This window comes from Grammomys surdaster, unplaced genomic scaffold (assembly GCF_004785775.1).
Source record: "Grammomys surdaster isolate TR1022 unplaced genomic scaffold, NIH_TR_1.0 140, whole genome shotgun sequence".
Classification (NCBI taxonomy): domain Eukaryota; kingdom Metazoa; phylum Chordata; class Mammalia; order Rodentia; family Muridae; genus Grammomys; species Grammomys surdaster.
Genome location: NW_021604598.1, coordinates 2,473,749 through 2,493,354, shown reverse-complemented (window position 1 = coordinate 2,493,354; position 19,606 = coordinate 2,473,749). Strand labels below are relative to the sequence as shown.

The 19,606-nt window shown below is 52.4% G+C and overlaps 2 protein-coding genes across 12 annotated transcripts in view; one reads left to right on the top strand and one right to left on the bottom strand.

Annotated features, from left to right (window-relative positions):
• Positions 1-824: 824 nt before the first annotated feature.
• Tmed1 (transmembrane p24 trafficking protein 1) lies at positions 825-3,620 on the top strand. 2 transcript variants are annotated; one of them, XM_028763718.1, is made up of 4 exons: positions 825-1,075; positions 1,713-1,810; positions 1,949-2,132; positions 2,737-3,620. In XM_028763718.1, exons 1-4 carry the CDS (start codon positions 893-895, stop codon positions 2,953-2,955), a joined length of 684 nt encoding a protein of 227 aa, XP_028619551.1. In that variant the 5' UTR covers positions 825-892; the 3' UTR covers positions 2,956-3,620. The 2 variants fall into 2 exon arrangements, with proteins under 2 accessions (XP_028619551.1, XP_028619552.1); XM_028763719.1 differs by lacking the exon at positions 825-1,075 and adding an exon at positions 1,185-1,241.
• Dnm2 (dynamin 2) overlaps positions 3,382-19,606 on the bottom strand; it is an 85,397-nt gene continuing 69,172 nt past the window's right edge. For 4 of the 10 annotated variants that reach the window (XM_028763708.1, XM_028763712.1, XM_028763709.1 and 1 more), the window contains 7 exons: positions 17,411-17,524; positions 11,787-11,896; positions 9,954-10,065; positions 7,450-7,614; positions 6,474-6,706; positions 5,450-5,695; positions 4,040-4,848 (listed from right to left, as the gene is read on the bottom strand). In XM_028763708.1, coding sequence (XP_028619541.1) covers positions 4,779-4,848; positions 5,450-5,695; positions 6,474-6,706; positions 7,450-7,614; positions 9,954-10,065; positions 11,787-11,896; positions 17,411-17,524 — 1,050 coding nt within the window. In that variant the 3' untranslated portion in view covers positions 4,040-4,778. Of the gene's footprint in view, positions 3,756-4,039; positions 4,849-5,449; positions 5,696-6,473; positions 6,707-7,449; positions 7,615-9,953; positions 10,066-11,786; positions 11,897-17,410; positions 17,525-19,606 lie in introns of those variants that run through there. The other 6 variants (XM_028763716.1, XM_028763717.1, XM_028763715.1 and 3 more) reach the window with 3 other exon arrangements.

Sequence of the window (19,606 nt, the reverse complement as noted above, 5' to 3'; positions counted from 1 at the left end):
ACTGAACTAAGGTCATTAAATGGTTTAGCAGCAAGCACCTCCATTCTCTGAGCCATTTGAAGCCCAATAGATTCCTCCATTTTTGCTGGTCTGGAACTATGTAGTTCCACACCAGTTCGAGAGGATGGCCTCGAACTCTTTCCATCTCCTGACTCAGCCTTGTAAGTACTGGAATTACTGCATGTGTCGGTACAGATGCACGTGGACCTGTTGACCCAAAGGTTTGAGACACATTGTATGCAGGATGAGCCAGCATTCTAATCACTACCCAACAAACATCTCATCACCCCCAACTGAAGAGACCAAGCCCCTTATAAGGGATCGTGTAAAGTGACAGCAGTCTGGGGAGGCCATGCTCACTGAACTAAGATTGCCAGAACCCCAATACTGGAGTACTAACACCCAGCCTATCTTAAGGCTTTAAGCACCCTTTACACAAGTCTGGATCCGACACAGCAGCTGTCCTTGTCTGGCTCCGCCTATACATGACTGACCAATGGGCGACACGCACCTTGAATTAGGGGAAGGCAGACTGCAGGCGGTCCCACGGAAGGACCTACAAACTAAATGGCGTCATTTAGTCATCTTAATTTTTGCCTGTAAAGAAGTGCTTCACCATTTTTAGATCTGTCATTTACCCCACCAAATCCGGTGGTTAACAGCAGAGACTTGGGGAAGTTTCACGAAATTCGCAGTAGTGATAGTATGCTTTCTAGCAGATTAGGCAATTACCCGGGCAGCTTGCCTCCCTGGGGCCCTTCACTCAGCATTCCGCGGCTTTGGGGTCGAACAGAAGCCGAAGCCAATGAGCTTTGCAGGAATGAGAGGTGGGCAGGACCAATTCTTAAAGGATCCACGCCCCGTCAGTAGAGGGTGACTCCATGTAGACCGGATGATGGCGGCCGGCGTGGCCGTAGCACTGGCCCTGTGGCTACTCCTGCCAGCAGTAGGAGTGGGAGAGGCGGGGCCGCCGCCCATCCAGGACGGCGAGTTCACATTTCTGCTTCCCGCCGGGAGGAAGCAGTGTTTTTATCAGTCCGCACCGGCCAATGCTAGTCTTGAGACCGAGTACCAGGTTAGAGGGTCCCGGGCTCGGAATAGTGGCGACTGGGGGCGTGGCCAGAAGGCGGGAGGGGCGGGGCAGGGGTGTGGCCAGAATGCTTATGGTCTTGCAGAGAAGGGGTATGCTCTGCTCAAAGCTCTTTGGGTTGGGTTGTAGGGAAGGTCCTGGCGGTTGTTGGGTAGGTTATCCCTAAGTTAGCGGCCAGGTAGACGCCCATCTTGGACTGCTCAAGGGGGTGGCGGGTGGCTTGATGAAAGACCTCACCAGGAGGCGTCTTAGGGACCGGGAAGGGACCTTGTAGGTGTGGATGTCGGTCTTCAGATAGGCCCTTGAGGATCCAAATAGCTTGCTGGGGGCAGGGCGGGAGGGGACGCTTGCTGCTAAACCCTGATGACCTGAGTTCCCTAACTCTATGGTAGAAGTGCAGAACCGACTCCTACAAGTTGTCCTCTAATTTCCACAGGTGCCACTCCTCTACCCCAAGCAAATACATGGGATTTTGTGTTGTTGTTTTTTTTTTTCTCCTTCTTAAAGATAGGCTCATGATGGTCTTACATGGATCTTTCTCAGTTTGGTTCGACCCAGGCCTTCTGTGGCAGATAGGCTTGGCTCAAAGCTGCCCGTTTCCCAATTCTTACCTGCTCTTCAGGTGATCGGAGGTGCTGGGCTGGACGTGGACTTCACCTTGGAGAGCCCTCAGGGTGTGCTGTTGGTCAGTGAGTCTCGAAAGGCTGATGGGGTGCACACGTGAGTGAAGTCCTGCCCTGCCTTGGTTCAGTTACAGCCCTGCAGCTCCCAATGGCCTCAGGTTACCATCCTACTGGTTCCACAGACCTGCTGGCTGGTCACTCCAGGGTCATGTCTGTGTCTCATCTGTCTGCCCAGGGTGGAGCCAACTGAGGCTGGAGACTACAGGCTGTGCTTTGACAACTCCTTCAGCACCATCTCAGAGAAGCTCGTGTTCTTTGAGCTCATCTTTGACAGCTTCCAAGATGAGGAGGAGGTAGAAGGATGGGCTGAGGCTGTGGAGCCTGAAGAGATGCTTGATGTCAAAATGGAAGACATCAGGGTGAGTTGGGTATGGTAGTGCGTGCTTACAACCCCAGTTCCGAGGAGGCTGAAGCAGGGTTCCAGTGAGTTCAAGACCAACCTTATTTACAGAGCAAGGTCCCGTCTCCTAAGATCAGAAGGGCGGGCTGGGGATAATTGAGTCTGCAGAGCACTTAGCTAGGCACTCCCACACCTGAGCTGCTACACCGAACGCTGCACAGACTGGGTAGGGGTTGCTGATGGTCAAGAGGATCACAAATTCAAGGCCATCCTTGGCTTCCACAGAAAGACAAGCTTTTGAGTGGTGAAAGTGACTCAGTAGGCAAAGGCAATTGGCACCAAGCCTGACTACCTGGGACCCACATGGTGGAAGGAGAGAACTGATTCTTGCACGATGTCCTTGGACCTCCACATTTAACCCATAGCATGTGCACCCTGTGCCCCCTTAAAAAGAAAAGTCTCACCCCCCAAAATAAGAAAACTCCAAGGGGTAAAAAAGGGAAAAAATGCTGGGTTTCTCTTGGCAGATGTGAGTCAGATGAACTGATAGTCAGAGGCAGTCCATGGTAGGAGGGGGATTCAGACGTAAGCAGCCTGACTTCTTCCTCTCTGTGCCTTGGCAGGAATCCATAGAGACCATGAGGACCCGGCTGGAACGGAGCATCCAGATGCTCACTCTGCTCCGAGCCTTTGAGGCTCGTGATCGTAATCTTCAAGAAGACAATCTTGAACGGGTCAACTTCTGGTCAGCTGCCAATATGGCTGTGCTGCTGCTGGTGGCCGTCCTGCAGGTCTGCACACTGAAGCGCTTCTTCCATGACAAGCGCCCTGTACCCACGTAGCCCCTGCCACGGAGGATGAAGGAAACAGTGGAGGGCAGCGGGTGTGTGACTTGCTGGACACCTCCCAGCCTCAGATGAGACAGTGCATAGTTGGGTCCTTAGCAGTGGCCCTGTGTGTCTCCCTTTCTCAGTGACCAGGGAGTGCCATTGGCTCACAGACCCCTGGAAGCGGGAGGGATCACCAACAGTGCCTGTTTCTTGGAAGGTGCAAGTGTTGGGCGCTGCAGTGTGGGGACATACTGCCCCTGGATGCCCTGGTTTTCTCCTGAAATTGTGCCTTAGCTTCAGTCTTCAGCCATTAGGATGGGGTCAGGCTGTGGAGCCATCCCTGTCCTCCAACTAGACACCCCAACCCCAGTGTCTCTGCTTTGCTCCTGGGGGTAAGCCTACTTTATTAGGGTCTGGGAAGGAGACACATCTGCAGAGTTCTTACCAGGACAGTCACTTTTATTGGAAAGGAAGGAGCCCTGGCCCCTTGGCCCAGAGGGAAGCCAGCTAGTTGTTTGGTAAGAGAACTCTAGGAGAGGACCCCTTCCTTTTCTGGGTGCAGAGGACCTCAAATAAGGCTGAGGTGCAGCTCTGCCAAAGCTGGCCTATGAGCCTTAAGGAACAAAGGGCATTTGTCCTGGGCACTGGAGTCAATAAATTATGGTCAGAAAAGTTAATAGTGCCTGGTGACTGGGGCTCAGGGATGTCAGCTTGGGACAGACCTAGCCTCAAGCCAGGGGCAGCCAGGAGGGGGGGGGCACTCCCACGAAGCTCAGAAGAAAGGTCGGGCAGGAGCCGATGGAGGTGGTCGCCTGGCACGAAAGAAAAAGATCATAAAGCAAAGTTGAATTGTGTCCCCTGTAGAGCTAGTGGGGGACTGGAAGTGGGCCTGGCCATAGCATCACTTGGAGTAGTGGGTAGAATTCCCATTTCCCATGAGCACTGTGTGTAAGGCCTGGTGGTGGGGGGGGCGGGATGAGAGGGGTGCAGAACAGATGACACAAGACTCACATGTGTAAATGAGTGAGTGTGGGCAGCCCCAGGAGGGGGGTGTTCAATCTCCTGGGCTGGGACACACACAAAAGGCCCACACACGTAACCACCAGAAGGGCTTCCCTTTATTTTAGTTTATTAATAGGATATACAGAGGCAGGCACTTAACAGTGGTCAGTCCAAGCAGTGAGCAGAATCTGCAGAGGCACCCAGGGCCCACCCTGTGGGGACATCTGGTTGGGAGCCAAGAGGCCCCTAATGTATCCCCAGTTCAACAGCCCAAACCACAACTGGGGCTGAGGAGAGAGGCAGGCTGTAGCTGAGGCGCTCCAGGCCCGAGGAAGGCACACAGGCACCTCTGGGTGTGGAGAGGGCTGGGCTCAGGTTAATATGGCCAAAGAAGCTATAGATATATACAACTTGAGCCAGGTGGGTGGCCAGCACTGGGCCTACTGGGCCTGGCTCACGCCTGAGGAGTCCTTAGGGATGGTGGACAGTCGCTGTACCCCAGAAAGAACAAAGGCTTACAGTCTGGAGGAGCCCCTGGAGAGTCCCCCTACACTAGCCTGGATCTTTCCAGATGGTCCCAAGGACGCAGTCCTGTTCTGCTAACCAGAGCTCCTCCTTGTCCCATCGTCCCAAAGTGCAAAGTCCCATGTGCTGTGGCGGGCCTCCTTCCCACCCTCTCATGTCGTGTCCACTAGGGCCAGGGAAGAAAGGGCAGGGCTTGCCCACGGGGAGCCTGGTCCCAACATGGGGGCAGTAGCAGGGCCCAGACCACCAAAGTTCTCCTGCACTGTGGGTGCATGAGGGGACCCCCCCAGAACTTTGCCCCCTGCAGCCTAGTCGAGCAGGGACGGCTCGGCTGGGCGGATAATGGTGGGCCGACTGGGCGCAGCGGGCGCTCTTCTGCTGCAAAGAAAGTAAAGACATGGGGAGGTGGAGGGTGATGCCAGAATCAGGGTGAGGATGGGGACCCAGCCCTTCCAGCCCACCCCAGGGTGTTCCCAGAGTTGGGGTACAAGGGACTAGGTCAAATCCAGATACTTTCCTAGTATCCCCATGTCACTAGCTTGCTTTGGGGTTTATAGGCAAGTTCTCTGCCTTGGGAAGAGCTAGTCCCCTCCTTCTACCAAGAGGGTCCTGGAGACTGAATTCAGGCCATCAGCCTTTGTAGCAAGTCACCAGATGTGCCACCTTGCCTGCTTCTCTGATCTCAGATTTGGGAGACCAGAACATGGCTCACCAGGCATTGCTGACTTCAGCAGGGTCAGCAGTGGTATGGTGCCCCAAGCTAGTCAGACATGAGTCCTGCCCTGGCACCAGCTGATACACTGCTGTGTGGCACAGGCTAAGCAGGGGTTGGCCCCTTTGGAGCTCAGTTTCTCAGGACACAAGCGGGAATGTCTGTGTTGTTCTATGACCTGTTGGGGCTACACTGGAAGTCATCAGAATCGGGGGAGAGGTTAAAGTCCCCACAAAGAGACCCCAGGATGCAGGTTGTGGGCCTTACCTGGGCACTCCTGGAGGGATTCCAGGGGGGATCCGTGCTGGCCGAGATGGTATCTGAGGTGGTGCAGAGAAGGGGTCGTTGTTGGCAAACACAGGTCCAGGTCGGGATGGGATGGGGGGTGCTGAGAAGGAGGATGTGGCCCCCACAGGCATAGGAATCAGAGGAGGCCCCGGTGTGGGACCCCGCACTGCAGGTGGCCGGCCTGGTGGGTGCACACTGGACACAGGTCGGCGCTGTGGGGTGGGGCTGTGGAGGAAGGAGACTGTGAGCATCCACAAGAGACTGAGGTGGGGGTAGAGGCACTGGGCACCCACCAACCTGAGCCACACCATTCCATATTGCTGGGGCTCCAAGGGGCAAGGGTACAGACTGCACTTGGCCTTCTGATGCACCTACAGCTTAGCGACTGTCTAGAGCTCAGCTCTGGCCCCCATGTGTCACCTCTCTGCCTCTGTAAATCTGCCTGCCCTGTTCCCCACTGGATCTGGGGACCGGAATCTACCAGATCTGGGTTCTTCCTCTCTCTGAGGGCTCCACAGGCCCTGCAGCCTCAGAGGGCCCACTGCACTGACCTTCCTTGACTGCTGCTTTGACACCTGGACTGTGGCTGCCCTAGTGTCTCTGGCCACCTTTCCCATCTTGAAGCCAATGGAGTCCCTGGTTCTATGAGCCTTCTGAGACTTGTCCTGGGCCCTTCTCTATGCTCTAGGAGGCCGACTGTCCCCTGGGCTTCTTGCTCTTGTTTTCCACTTGCCCATCAAGAAAGCACTAGAAAATGCATGGGTTGGTGGGGAATTGTGGTGTGCGGTTTTCTCCTCTAGAGATTTAGCTCAGTTGGCATTGGAGGTCCTGGCACCCCTGTGGCTTTAAGCAGAACAGGTGCTCAGTCCTGTGCGTGGTGTTGTTCAGTTAAGACTCTTGTCCCATTCCAAGCTGTGACCTGTCTCCTAATAGGACAGAGGGAAAAGGAAGGGTGGAACTTAAGCTTGTATATGCACATTGGGGGACAAACTGCCCTCCAGACCTGTGGCCACTGGTGTTCTGGAGCCAAGTGTCATCAACAGGAGGGGGCACAGGCGTGGACACAGTGCTGGTGCTGATGTCCCCAATGATGTTGAGTGCTTCCTTGAGTGCGTGGTACATGCGCAGCATATCGTCCCGCCGCTGAGCCTGCTCAGCTGACTCTTCCATGAGGCTGCTCTGGTCTGCTGATGAGTACAGGTAGGCCAGCAGCTCATGGTGGATGAAGGCCTTTGTCTGAGGACAGTGGTGGGAAAGGTCAGTCCCCTACACTAGGCGATAACTCAGAAGCCTATTGAGACTGGAAAAGTCACAGACTGAGGGAGGGTCAAGTTTAGCTGTAGAGCCTCTGCCTAAAATCCATCCCTCAATCGGGGCACAGATCAGCTGCTTAGAATCCCCCAGAGAAGGAGCAGAGGTGCTCAGTCTTCCAGTGATTACCTAAGGTTCATCATACCTCGGGTTCATCTCCAACACCACAAAACCAACCAACCAACCAACCAACCACACACCAAAAAAAACAAAACAAACAAAACAAAACAAAAAACCCAAAAAACAAACAATCCCAAAAGCTACTAAACCAACCAACCTGTTCTAACTTTGCACACCTTTTTAAAATTAGGTTTGCTTTTAAGCTAGCAGTATGTATTAACTGTGTGTGTGTGTGTGTGTGTGTGTGTGTGTGCATGTCAGAGGACAGCTCTGAAGAGTGGGTTCTAGGGAATCGAAGATGAGGATTGCAGGACACGAGCCTTTACCTTCTGAACCCCCTCATTTGCCCTGGTTTTGTTTTTTGAGACAAGGTCTCACGCAGTGAAAGCTCCCCTAAACTGGCTACATATCAGAGGATGCTGGTGAACTTCTGAGTCTCCTGCCTCCTCCTGGTGCTGGGCTGACCGGCATGCTGCAAAACACCTGGAGCTGAATTGCAGCCCTGTGAGCCTTGCTAGGACCTTTGGTGACTTGAAGCCACCACTCACATTGTTGATCATGAGGTGCATGATGGTCTTTGGCATGAGGTCACGGATGGACTTGTTGATGATGGCCACGTAGGAGTCCACCAGGTTGCGGATGGTCTCCACCTGCCGCTCCAGCTGCGGGTCCATGGAGAAGGTGTTCTCTTGTGCTCCATCCTCATTCTCTGCCTGCGGGGACACAGAGGGAGGGTCCACTGTGGCTCAGCAGCCCTGCACTGAGTCCTGACTCCTGGGAACCATGTGCCTACCCTGCTGACAAATGACCCACTTGAGTGTGTTCCAGACGGTTCCCTTACACCTTGTGGTCTGCGCTGGGGGAACACTGGTTAGAGCCATGTTGAACTCTTTCCCCAGTGGATGAGAACACAGTGTCCCTTTGGGTGGCCAGGATCTGTAGTGACTTCATCCCAAGGACAGGAGGAAAAAAGAAACAAAGTAGGTGACTCCTAAGTGCACTGGCCTTCCAGGCCATAGATTCTTCTGGAGAACTTTCTGGATCCTAATGACAAACCACGCCTACTTTGCTCTGCTTGCCTTGGAGGGTACCAGCTATGTGCCCTTTGAGATCATAGCGTGCTGCTGTGTTTGAATACGGGATGTCTCTAGGGCTCAGGTGCTGGGTCCCTTGAGTCTCAGCTGATGGTACTGTATTTTTAAGATTTACTTTTATGTGTACATTGGTGTGGTATGTGTACACATAGTATGTATGCAGGCGTCCAGAGTCCAGAAGATCTCCCAGAACTGGAGTTACAGACAGCTGTGAACTGTCACGAGGGTGGTGGGGACTGAACTTGGGTCCTCTGGAGGGGCAGCCATGGCCTTTGTCTGCAGAGCTGTCCTTTTACAGCCATACTACTGTTGTTTGTGAGGCTCTGGAAACTTCAGGTTAGGCTGAGCTGGGGGAGGTAGGTCACTAGGTATATATCCCAGGGATACCCTGGCCCCAGCCCTTGCACGCCTGCCCTGCTGCTGCTTGCCTCTGTACCTCAATACGACTGCCATGAGGCCAGCCTAAGCATATGGGGCCAAGCAGCTATGGACTGAGACCTCTAAGACTGGGAGCCAAACCGAACACTTCTTTCTCTTGGCTGTGTAGCAGGTATTTATTGATTTGTGTTTGCATGTATGTACCTTACATGCACATTATCCTTACAAGCTGTTCACCCTAACTGTGCGCATGTAGTGTATCCCAACATGGACAATGACTCTTTCCTGAACTTTATCTTCAGTACCTCAAAAAAAATTTCTTTAATTATTTATTTATTTTATGTATGTGACTACACTGTCCCTGTCTTCAGACACACCAGAAGAGGGCATCAGACCCCAAAGCAAATGGTTGTGAGCCACCATGTGGTTGCTGGGAATTGAACTCAGGACCTCTGGAAGAGCATTCAGTGCTCTTAACCAGTGAGCCATCTCTCTCCATGCCTCAAAATTTTTATTTATGTTTATTCTTTCTATCTATCTATCTGTCTGTCTATCTATCTATCTATCTATCTATCTATGAATGAATGAATGAATAGGCTCTCTCTATGTAGCTCTGGCTATCCTAGAGCTCACTGTATAGTCAAAGCTGGTCTTGAACTGGGATTAAAGGTGTGTACCAACATGCCAGGACCTGTTATTAAATTTTTTAAATTACATTTTATGCCAGGTGTGGTAGCCCAGGCCTTCTAGCATTCAAGAGGCAGAAGCAGATAGATCTGAATTTAAGGCCAGCTTGGTCTACATACTAAATTTTGGGCCAGCCAGAGCCACATGGAGAGACACAGCCTAAAAACAAAACAATACATTTATGTTTTGTACATGTATACAATTGTGTGAACACATGTGCCATGATACATGTGTAGAGGTTAGAAAAGAACTTGTGGGAACCAGTTCTCTTTCTACCACATGGTCTTAGGGACCAAACTCATGTCATTATCAGGCTTGGTAGCAAGCACCTCCAGGCCACCATCTTGTTGGCCAGCTTTTTGAGACAGGGACTCTCACTGAATTTGGAGCTCATAGATTTTTCTAGGCTGCCTGCTAAGTGGGCTTTAGGGATCCATACTCCTTTTTCACTGCAAGTGTGCCCACTCTGCAAGACTCTGCAAGGGTTATAGGTACATATGCTGTCTGTGTCTGGCTTTTTTTCTGTGTCTGTTAGGTTCTTTTAGATTTACTTTGAGACAAGGCCTCTCGCTAGGACCTGGGGATCTCTGCTCTGCTGTGGCTGGCTAGCTCCTGAGCTCCAGAGGTTTTCCTCTGCCTGCCTTCCTAGCACAAGGATGACAGAGTGTACCACCAAACATGGTCACTGTTTGAATTCTAGGGCTCAAATCCAGGCCCTCATGATTGTGTGGCAAGCCTCACCTAAGCCATCTCCATAGACTGGCAGTTTTTAACCGAGCAAAGAAAAGCTGACTTAACAGGTGTGGCCTAGAAATCCTGGGTCCCTTCCTCCATGCAGGGTCTGCTTATCCTCTGGTATGTCATCTAAGCAGGGAAGGCAGCCCCTCCCTCACCTGGTCCTTCTCTGGGTAGACCCCAGCTCGCAGGAACGAAGCCTTCCAGCTGTCCACATCTTCCTGGGAGTCACAAGCCAGCTCGATCTGTCGCAGATCCTTGTAGACATTCCTGGAGTATGTGGTAGAAGGGACTTGACTGGTCACTGAGATCATGGGCTCTGGGGGTTCTCCCTGATATGGGTACAAGGGTGGGTCTTGTACCTTTCCCAGTTTGTTCAAAGGTTTCTGGGTGTGTCTGCCAGGTGTACTATAGCACCAATGACCATAGATGTGTGTGTGTATACACAAATACATAGACACACACACTACCATCAGATCAAGAGTATCTGGCATACAAGTGTTGGTAGCTTAGGGACTTGCTATACATCCAAAGACAGCCTCAAACTTAGAACTTCCTGCTTCAGCCTCCCGTGTGCTGGATTAGGGGTATGTGCCATCATGCCTGACTTTCCAGCCTGGTATCTGAACTCAGTCACTTCTTCTCTGTGACATTTGGCTTTAATTATCAACATGCCACAACCTGAGAGGAGTGTCTCCATAGGGATTGTTTGCAATGGGTCTGTCTGTGGGCATACCTGTGGAGGACTGTTAATAACTGGTGTGGGAGACTCAACCCAGTGTAAGTGGCATTGTGCATTCAAGAACCAAGCACCAGCAAGAATGAGCTTATTAAAGGCTCCTGCCACCACTGAGGTCTCCCCATGTAGCCCTTGTTGTCTTAGAATTTGCTATGTAAACTAGGCTGGCCTCCAACCCACAGAGATCCACCTGCCTGCTCCAACTGAAGTTGTACACCACCACACCAGGCCTTCTGACAACTCGCTGCCCCTCTTTCCTATTACAGATTTTTTTGAGAAGGGGTTTCTCTGTGTAGCCCTGGCTGTCTTGAAATTCTCTCTGTAGACCAGGCTATACTAAAACTCAAGAGATCTACCTACCTCTGAGTGCTGGGATCAAAGGCATGAGCCCCCATGCCAGCTCTCCTTGTTCTGCAGGAATGGCTACCCACCAGCCCCATGTTGGGCGTATCTCATTATACCCTGCTCTGGCTTTGGAGCTCCCACTGATGTGAGGAGACACTTAGTGGAGACACTGAGGTGTCTGCGGGGAAGACCACAGCAACAGCAGAAATATATTCAACCTCTATGGTCTGGTGGTGCAGTGAGTATGTGCATGCGTGCATACGTCTGCAGAGGTCAGAGGTCAGCACCAGACTTCCTCACTTTCTGTGCACCTTACTCTTTGAGACAGGGTCTGTCTCACTGGCCTGAAGGTCACAGACTTGCCTAGACTGGCTAGTGGGTCAGCAAGCACCAAGGATCCTGCCCTTTCTGCCTCCCCAGCACTGTGCCAGGCTTTTTCTTGTACATGTGTGTGTAAGGGTTGTGTGTGTGTGGGTTGTATGTGTGAGGGTTGTGTGTGAGAGTTGTGTGAGGGTTGTGTGTGTGTGAGGGTTGCACTGAGGTCCTCACGCTTACTTCATTTCAGTTCTCTGCATCCACGTTTCTCCACCCTTACCTCACAAAGAAATAAACACCACTAGGACAGTTTTCATTTTTTGCTTTTTTTTTTTTTGGTTTGGTTTTTCGAGACAGGGTTTCTCTGTGTAGCCCTGGCTGTCCTGGAACTCACTCTGTAGACCAGGCTAGCCTCGAACTCTCGAACTCAGAAATCCGCCTGCCTCTGGCTCCCAAGTGCTGGGATTAAAGGTGTGCGCCACCACCGCCCAGCTCCCTGGGACAGTTTTCAAGTGCACTCCCTTTCTAGAAGGTGTGACCTGGCGATGGGACTGCTGGCCACTCAGCTCTCCTGGGCCCACAGGCTCCTCACCTCTGCTCTGTGTTGAAGATGGCAAACACGTGCTTGTTGGACATGAAGCCCTTCTCCACATCCCGGATTTTGAGGTTGTCCAGCGGCAGCATATACTTCTTTTCTTTCTCCTGAGGAGAGAGGAGAGGTCTCATCTGGGCTGCCAGGGCAGAGCCGGCAACAACCTGACAGCCACTGCCAACACCGGGCATTTGGTGTGCTGAGAGCTCTGTCACCCCTATGTTTACTCAAATGTTCCCTTAACATTCTCTCTTATCCCAGGACCTTTGTATGTGCGGCCTCTGTCCAAAATGTTCCTGTCCCAGTGCCCTGTGTCAGCCCCTCCTGGCCTTCCTAAGGTGTGCAGAAGGTACCTCAGGGCTGACCCATCCCACCCCACTGTAGATACTATGACTAATGACCTACATGACTGCCTACACCTGGCTGGTCCGCAGTTGCCAGACAAAGGCAACTTTGTTTTGTATCCAGAGAACACACAGGCAGAGGTTGCTCAAACTACTCAGCCCTAACTTCATTCCCAGGTGGCCCTCCCCATGATCTGAGCTATGGTGGCAATGCCACTCACAGGGAACTGGGAAGCTGGCACCTGGGCACCAATGTCACAGAAGTGCCAGTGCTCTGTGAGCCACCTCTGGCTACTCCATGCACGCCCGACCAGCACCCAGCAACCTCAGCCTCCCCTTTTCTTTCTGGTGATGCTGGGGATGATGCTGGGGACGAAGCCGGGGCCTCTCTCAGGTGAGCACAACGGCTGCTGCACAGGCAGCGATCCTGAAGACAGGCCTTCCATGAAGCTGTATTCCTCCTGACTCCCAAGGAGTCATAATGATAGGACTATGACATTTTTCCTTTTATGTCTGGTCAGATTGAAGCTGTCTGTCCAGCACAGAGCAGGGGCCACTGTTTAACATAAGTACAGTTGTAAATGAAAACAGCTCTCTGGGGATTTCTGCACCGTAAAGACTTTTTTTTTTTTTTTAAGAACAAAGTCTCATATAGCCCAGGTTAGCATCCACCTCCCTACAGAGCTGACGAGGACCTCGAACTCCTGAGCCTCTGGCATCTGCCTCACAAGTACTGTACCTCATTACAGCTTGAACTGTCACCACACCCATTCATGAAGCAATAGGAAAACTCGACAGCTGAGCCCAGTCTCAGCCTGTCACCTGGACATGTCCTCCTGTGTGTGGTGTCTCCAACAGCCTGGGGGAGAAGGCCTTTATGGGAAAGTTAAGAAGATGTCTATTTCTATGAGAAGCTCTTTCACTAAGCCTGGTGGTCAGCAACCCCCAGCATCCTCCTGTCTTTGCCCTCTACAGTGCTGAGGTTACAGGCACCCACAGCACCCATGGGTGCACAGGCCAGTGTAAATGCTCTCCTCACAGAGCCGTCTCCCTAGGCTCACTAGACATCTTTCATGACTCTTTCTCATGTTTCTGGCCATTGCACCAACAGAAAGCCCCAGAATGCAGCTTTCTGGAATACCACTTCTGAATCCGGCCTGAACACTGTACGAGTCAACTTTGCTCTGCCTTTCCACTGTCTAGAACAAGTTGCTTCTCCTCTTTGAGCCCCTGTCCCCCACCTGTCTGAGGCCTGCTGAGTCTCACCCTTGGGAGGGGGGGTGGGACAGTTGTGGCCCCAGGTTTCCAGCTGATTCTTGGACTGACTCCCAGTCAGCCTCAGCGGGTCTGACTGGATGACTGGGGCACAGGCGGAGAGGCTGTGACCACGGAGAGTGGAACACTGCGCATACACATTGAATGCCGAGAGCCCTACACAGGGAAGGCAGCCTCAAGTCTGCCTTGTTATAACAAACAAAGCTGGGATTTTGGGGGTCTCCAAAGGAGCTACTGTTTCCAGAGGTGGGTAAGTTCCCAGAGGCAACTCTGTGGCCCCCACCCTATGGTGTCATGAGACAGCTTCCTGCCAGCAGGCCAGGGCCAAGTCATTGAGTCACAGACATCTAGCCTCGCCACATCTGGAACTGTTTATATGTGATTCTGCCTGGGATCGAGTGGTTGCCCAAACCACACACACACACACACACACACACACACACACACACACGCACACGCGCACGCGCACTCTTGCTCACAGAGTACACAACTGCACAAGGACCTCCTCCTGCAGCATGGGCCATCGACCCAAACCCTCCTCCAGCCTGCCTTTGGATTTCCTGAAAACCCCAACTTTGTCCAGATGTGAGCAAGTGGCCTTGCCACGTCAGAGAATCCAGGGTGCTGCATGGATGAACGGAGGAGCTTGGGAGGAGCAGAGACTCCCTGGCCTGCACAGTGGCCACGCTGAAAGACTAAACAGCCATCCCCGCCATCCCAGTGTTCAGACTACCTGTTCAGGAGGCTGTGATATGTACAGTAGTCTGCACATTGGTTAGGCTGGGCTTGGGCCAGCAGCGACAGTGGGAATATTCCACCTAAGGTGAGTGTCACCTCTGTCTCCACTGGGGTGGAAATACCTATGGAAGATTCTGGAAGGAAGAGGAGGAAGTGGAAAAAGTACACCCAGGACTGAGAAAGCCCTGGGGTGGGGAGGGATGTCCTCAGGTAAACTGGGCCTTTCTCCTTGTTTCCAACTGGCACTGTTCTCTTCTTGTTTATTCCTAAATAAAGAAAAGGCACCTTCTGGTCTTTATAGAAGGCTTGTCTACACAAGTGGCCTGGTTCTCGGGATGGCTGTTCCCTGTGATGCTTAGGTCCCCTGCCAGGACCCTTAAAGGTGGTAGGGTCTCCATGGCCCCTAGATCTCACTGTGCTTTATCTTTGGCACCCAGAGGGCTCCTTGCACACCTCTTGTTGGTGGTGTAGCCCTGCTACAGGCCTTGTCTATGGTGAGGCCTAAGTGCCTGCTTTCTGTCCCCGGATGAGGGGAAATGGAACGGTTGTTCCCAGTACAAAGGAAAGAAGCTTTTAACAGCTGTCAGCTGTGCCCCTATGAGACCCTGGAAACACACACACACACACACACACACACACACACACACACACACACACACACACTCACACCCTCGGGTCTGCCCAGCTCTCAGGTTGCTTTTCTTAAAGAATGCTGGAGCTGGAACCCAGAAACTCAACACTGGGGTGCCTCATTCTGTGAGACAATCCCAGACTCTTTGATATGCTAGAAATATGGCCAGGTCAATACTCTGGGCTCTCCAGGAGACCCTATGCAGCACAGATCCCTAGATATCCTTGAGAAAGGGGTCACCAAGCTCACAGATGCAGGGACAGAAAGAGAGGTAAATCCCCACATTACTAACAAATAGTGGTTTGTTTTGGTTTGTTTTTGGGTTTTCGAGACAGGGTTTCTCTGTGTAGCTCTGGCTGTCTTGGAACTTACTCTGTAGACCAGGCTGGCCTCGAACTCAGAAATCCACCTGCCACTGCTTCCCAAGTGCTGGGATTAAAGGCGTGCACCACCACTGCCCAGCAACAATTAGTTTTAAAAAGGAAAACAGGAGAGTGAAGAGACAGTCTAGTAGTTAAAAGCACTGGCTGCTTTTCCAGAGGATCCAGGTTCAATTCCCAACACCCAGGTAGCAGCAAACAATCTTTTGTAACTCCAGTCCCAGGAGATCCGATGCCCTCCCTCTTCTGGTCTTAGAGGGCAATGCCCACACATGGCTGGCAGCCACTTTTCGAGGCCTCAGTTTCCCTACGTAGCCATGACACTAAGAATCCCAAGGTGGGCTTGAGAACTTACTGAAGGAGACGAGGGCTTGTAAAATGGCTTAATGAGTAAAAAGCAGGCAAGCCTGTCGACCTGAGTTCGAGCCCAGGCCCACATGGTAGAAAGCAAGAATAGACTCCTGAAGTTGTGTTGACACTTCCACATATGATTTCTAGCACAAATGTGCACATACACTCAGATACATAAATGTAACATATTTAGAAGTCCATAAAGAGCATGTCTTTATGCATGTCTTCTGCATGGAGCCCTGTGTGACCAAACCCAGTCTGTGAGCCCAGAGGGTGAGGCCTTAGGGCATGCACGCTTGTTTTCTTTCTGGGGGCCCCCCCCCCCCCCCCGCCCCAAGATAGGGTTTCTCTGCATAGGCCTGGCTACCCTGGAATTCCTTGTAGACCAGGTTGGCTTTGATCCTTCTGCCTTTTCCTCCTAAGTGCTGGGTTGAGAAGTATGCACTACCATGCCTGGCAAGGCATGTAAGCTTTCTGAAGTCCCACCTGCCTCCTCAGTTTTGCAGCTGACCCCAGACCTACCTATTCCAATTTGTCTCCAGTGGGGCCACCTTCATCTTTATTCCCTAAAACCTCAGAGCAGTGACCAGAGAGGCCTGGGGCTCAGTGGATCAAGTGCTTGCTTGGCATGTACAAAGCCCTGGGTTCCACCCTTACCTCATAAACCCAGCAGAGTGTGGCGGTGCAGGCCTGTCAACCAGCACAGGGAGGCTGAAGCAGGAGGATCATAGTTCAGGATCACTCACAGTTTAAAACAAAAAGCTGGGCTGTGGTGGCTCACGCCTTTATCCCAGCCCCATCTACAGTTTCAGGACAGCCTGGTCTACACAGAGAAACCCTGCTTCAAAAACAAAACAAAACCAAACAACAGCAGCAACAACAACAAAACTAGGCCAGGGAAGTGTGGCCTTGGGTGGTTCTTACAGCATTTCAGGGACAGCTTCTAAGAAGTGGGACTGGGATGTGCACGGACAGGTTTCCAGTCACATATGCTACCATGCTGAGCGCACTGGTGGTGGGGGGTCGCTCCTACATGGTGGCTGGAAGACCCTACAGAGATGACTGCTGGTACAAAGCACCAGAGTGCATGCTGGGAGCCTGGCCTTGTGTGAGGCCTGGCACTAGGCTGCTGCCTGAGCTCCCACACAGTGGCAGAGAACTTAGGCCAGGGTCTATCCTTCAGAGGGAAGAGTTCTCATGATAAAGTTTCATTGTAATCTAGGCTACCCTTGAATTCACTATGTAGTGAAGGATGGCTGGAACTCCTCATCCTCCTGAGTGCACCGCCATGCCTGGTTTATGTGATGTTGAGTGTGGATGGAACCTAAGGCTTCATGCATGCTAAGCTACACCGCCACGCCCCATTTCTTCCTCTTGTTTCTTTTCTGCATGGGTATATACTCAGGTTTGTGTGTAGGCACATTCTCAGGTATGTGGATTTGTAAGACAGAGAACCACTTCAGATGTCATTGCTCAGGTGCTATCCTCTTCTTTTTGAGACGGTTCTCATATTTGCCTGGAACTTGTCAAGGAGGCAAGCCTAGCTGGCTGGCAGGCACTGTGTCTGCCTTGCCTGCTGGGAATATGAGCATACTCTCACCTTCCTTTTCTCTTAGGTCTGGGATTAGTCAGGTCTCCTGTGGCAGGATGAACTCATTACCAGCTGGACTGTCTGACGCCCCACCTCCCTTGTTTGAGACAGGCACTTCCTACATAACCTGGACAGGTCTGGAACTTAGCACCTATTCCAAGCTGCCTGTACTCCTTCCTAGTGCTCGGATCTAGGCGAGTCACCATGTCTGACTGTAAACTCCCTCTCATAAGTGACTGAGGGAGTGAGTGAGCGCGGGCCAGGGGGAATCAGTCTGGAGACTACCTCCTCTCCTGCCTTACCCCACCACTCACCTCCTCATCCTTGTACCAAGACAACGACTCGGCTGTCAGCACGAACCAGTACTCCTTGGAGCCGCCCTTCATCAAGCTGATATTGTTGATGGTCAGCCAGCCCCTGCGGATCACCTGGTGGAGAGGACTCAGCTTAGCAGGGAGGAGGGAGCCCTGCTGCTCCATCCACCCTTTTCTCCCCAGTAAGGAGCCTGGCTCTGTGAGAAATACCTCCACCCCAGGCCAGGATCCCAGTTCCATGTCAACCCAAACATTCCCAGCTAGGAATCAGACAGGGAGCTGGGACTGCTATGGGGAGGAATGGAGATACAGTCAGAGAGCAAATCTCTAGCTCAGGGATGGAAGGGTGAGCTGGGGCCCTAGAGGCCCCTCAGGGGTTACAGTGATTTAAGTGACACAGGAAACAAAAATCATGTCTTAGGAGTGTCAAAGGGCTTAGGCCAGGAGGTCAGGGCTAAGGGCTGGGGCTAGATCACGGAGAACGTGACACGAAGGATCCATGCTTCTTTGGGTCCAACAAGGTAGGCGGAGATGGGTCACTGGAGAGCTCACAGCAGGGGATAGCTGTAACTTCTTTCATGGGACTGACCCACAAAAGTGTCTCACTCACACAAGCTTTTCTGTAAGTGACCAGTGCTAGGGAGACAGCCCCACCTAGAGGGCTGCCCAGAGGACCACTAGAGACCCTGAAAGGGTCACCAGAGTGTGTTTCAGCTAGCTGGAAGCCCAGTGGACACATTTTTCTATGCGTGACTCAGGAGTCTCAGTTGAGAGACAATCCATAGAAAGGGTTCGTTGGGCCATAGCTGTCATCTGATGGGGAACAGAAGCCAGGTCAGCCTGGGGACTCACCTGACTGCTAGGTACAGGCAGACTGAGGGGGCCACGTTTTCAGATTCCCATAATCCCTGGGACATGGAGGCACATGTAGACCTGACCCCCCCCCCACCTCCTGACCTGGGGACTCTGGGGATAGCAGGAAGCACGCAGAGGTGGCAGCAGGGATGCCTGGGACCAAGGCAGCAACAGACAGGCCAGGCTGCAGAGCATGTGCCAAGTATAGCCATGGACAGGTCGGGTCGCTCAGGTTGGATGGGACAAAAGAATCCAAAAGAGGGTCTCTGGGGAGCCATGTCTGGGGTCTGGAGTTGAGGCTCCCCTTTCTCTATTCTGTTTGGCTCCAGAGCTGCCAAACCTACCCTGCCACAGTGGGTGTCTCTGGACTCCAGGCTGCAGGCCATGAAGGCTACGCAGTTACTCAAGGTTCAGGAACCCCTGCAGCATACTTAAGTCCCTTTTTGGGTCAAGAAGAATGTAAGCTGCCACTTGACATCCCTCATCAAAGTGGAGGGTAAGATTTTTCTCTGATGTCAAGAGACCTCAGACTCTTAGAGACGCCTGGAGCCCTAGGAGGACATAGTGTCCATGCTAGAAACAGAGTGATTGACTTGTACAGATTCACTCCAAAATGGCCTGGGCTCAGCTATGGAGGTTTTCAGCATTCCAGGAACACCCTGATTCTAGGCCACCTAGGCTGGCTGGTGATGTTGGTAAGGCTGATTGCTTAGTTCTGGAGCATCACCCAGGCCAAGGTGAATGTGGTCCTGTAGCCATGTTCTGTCCTGCCAGGGATGGGTGGCAGGGCCTTTCAATTAGTCTTAGCCCAGAGTAAGAGCTGATTGGACTTAGTTTCATTTACCACATGTCAACCAAGGGAGAGAAACTTGGGCCCAAGCTACCACTGTACCCTAAGAAGAGTAATCCCACATAGTGAGGTCTGTACTACTGTGTAACAACTGTGTCACTCTGTTCCTTGGAGGTCTGGCCCAGCTGCCTCCACTAAGGATACATGGGCTGGCAAGAGGCCCCAAGGCACCCTTCCCTCCCAGCCCCCTGCCTGTGTGGGCACCCTTCCCTCCCAGCCCCCTGCCTGTGTGGGCACCCTTCCCTCCCAGCCCCTGCCTGTGTGGGCACCCTTCCCTCCCAGCCCCCTGCCTGTGTGGGCACCTCAGTGTAGTCTGAGACAACACCTGGGTCTGAGTACAGACACAGATTGATCCCAGGGAACAGCGAAGGCTGTGCCTCCTTATCTCCAAGGCATTGTGAATCTAGGGTCACAGCCTTAAGGAGTTGGGGTAAGAAGGAGCCAGGGGAGAGGTGTGGCAACAGCAAAGGCACCTAGGGTTCCCATTCCTG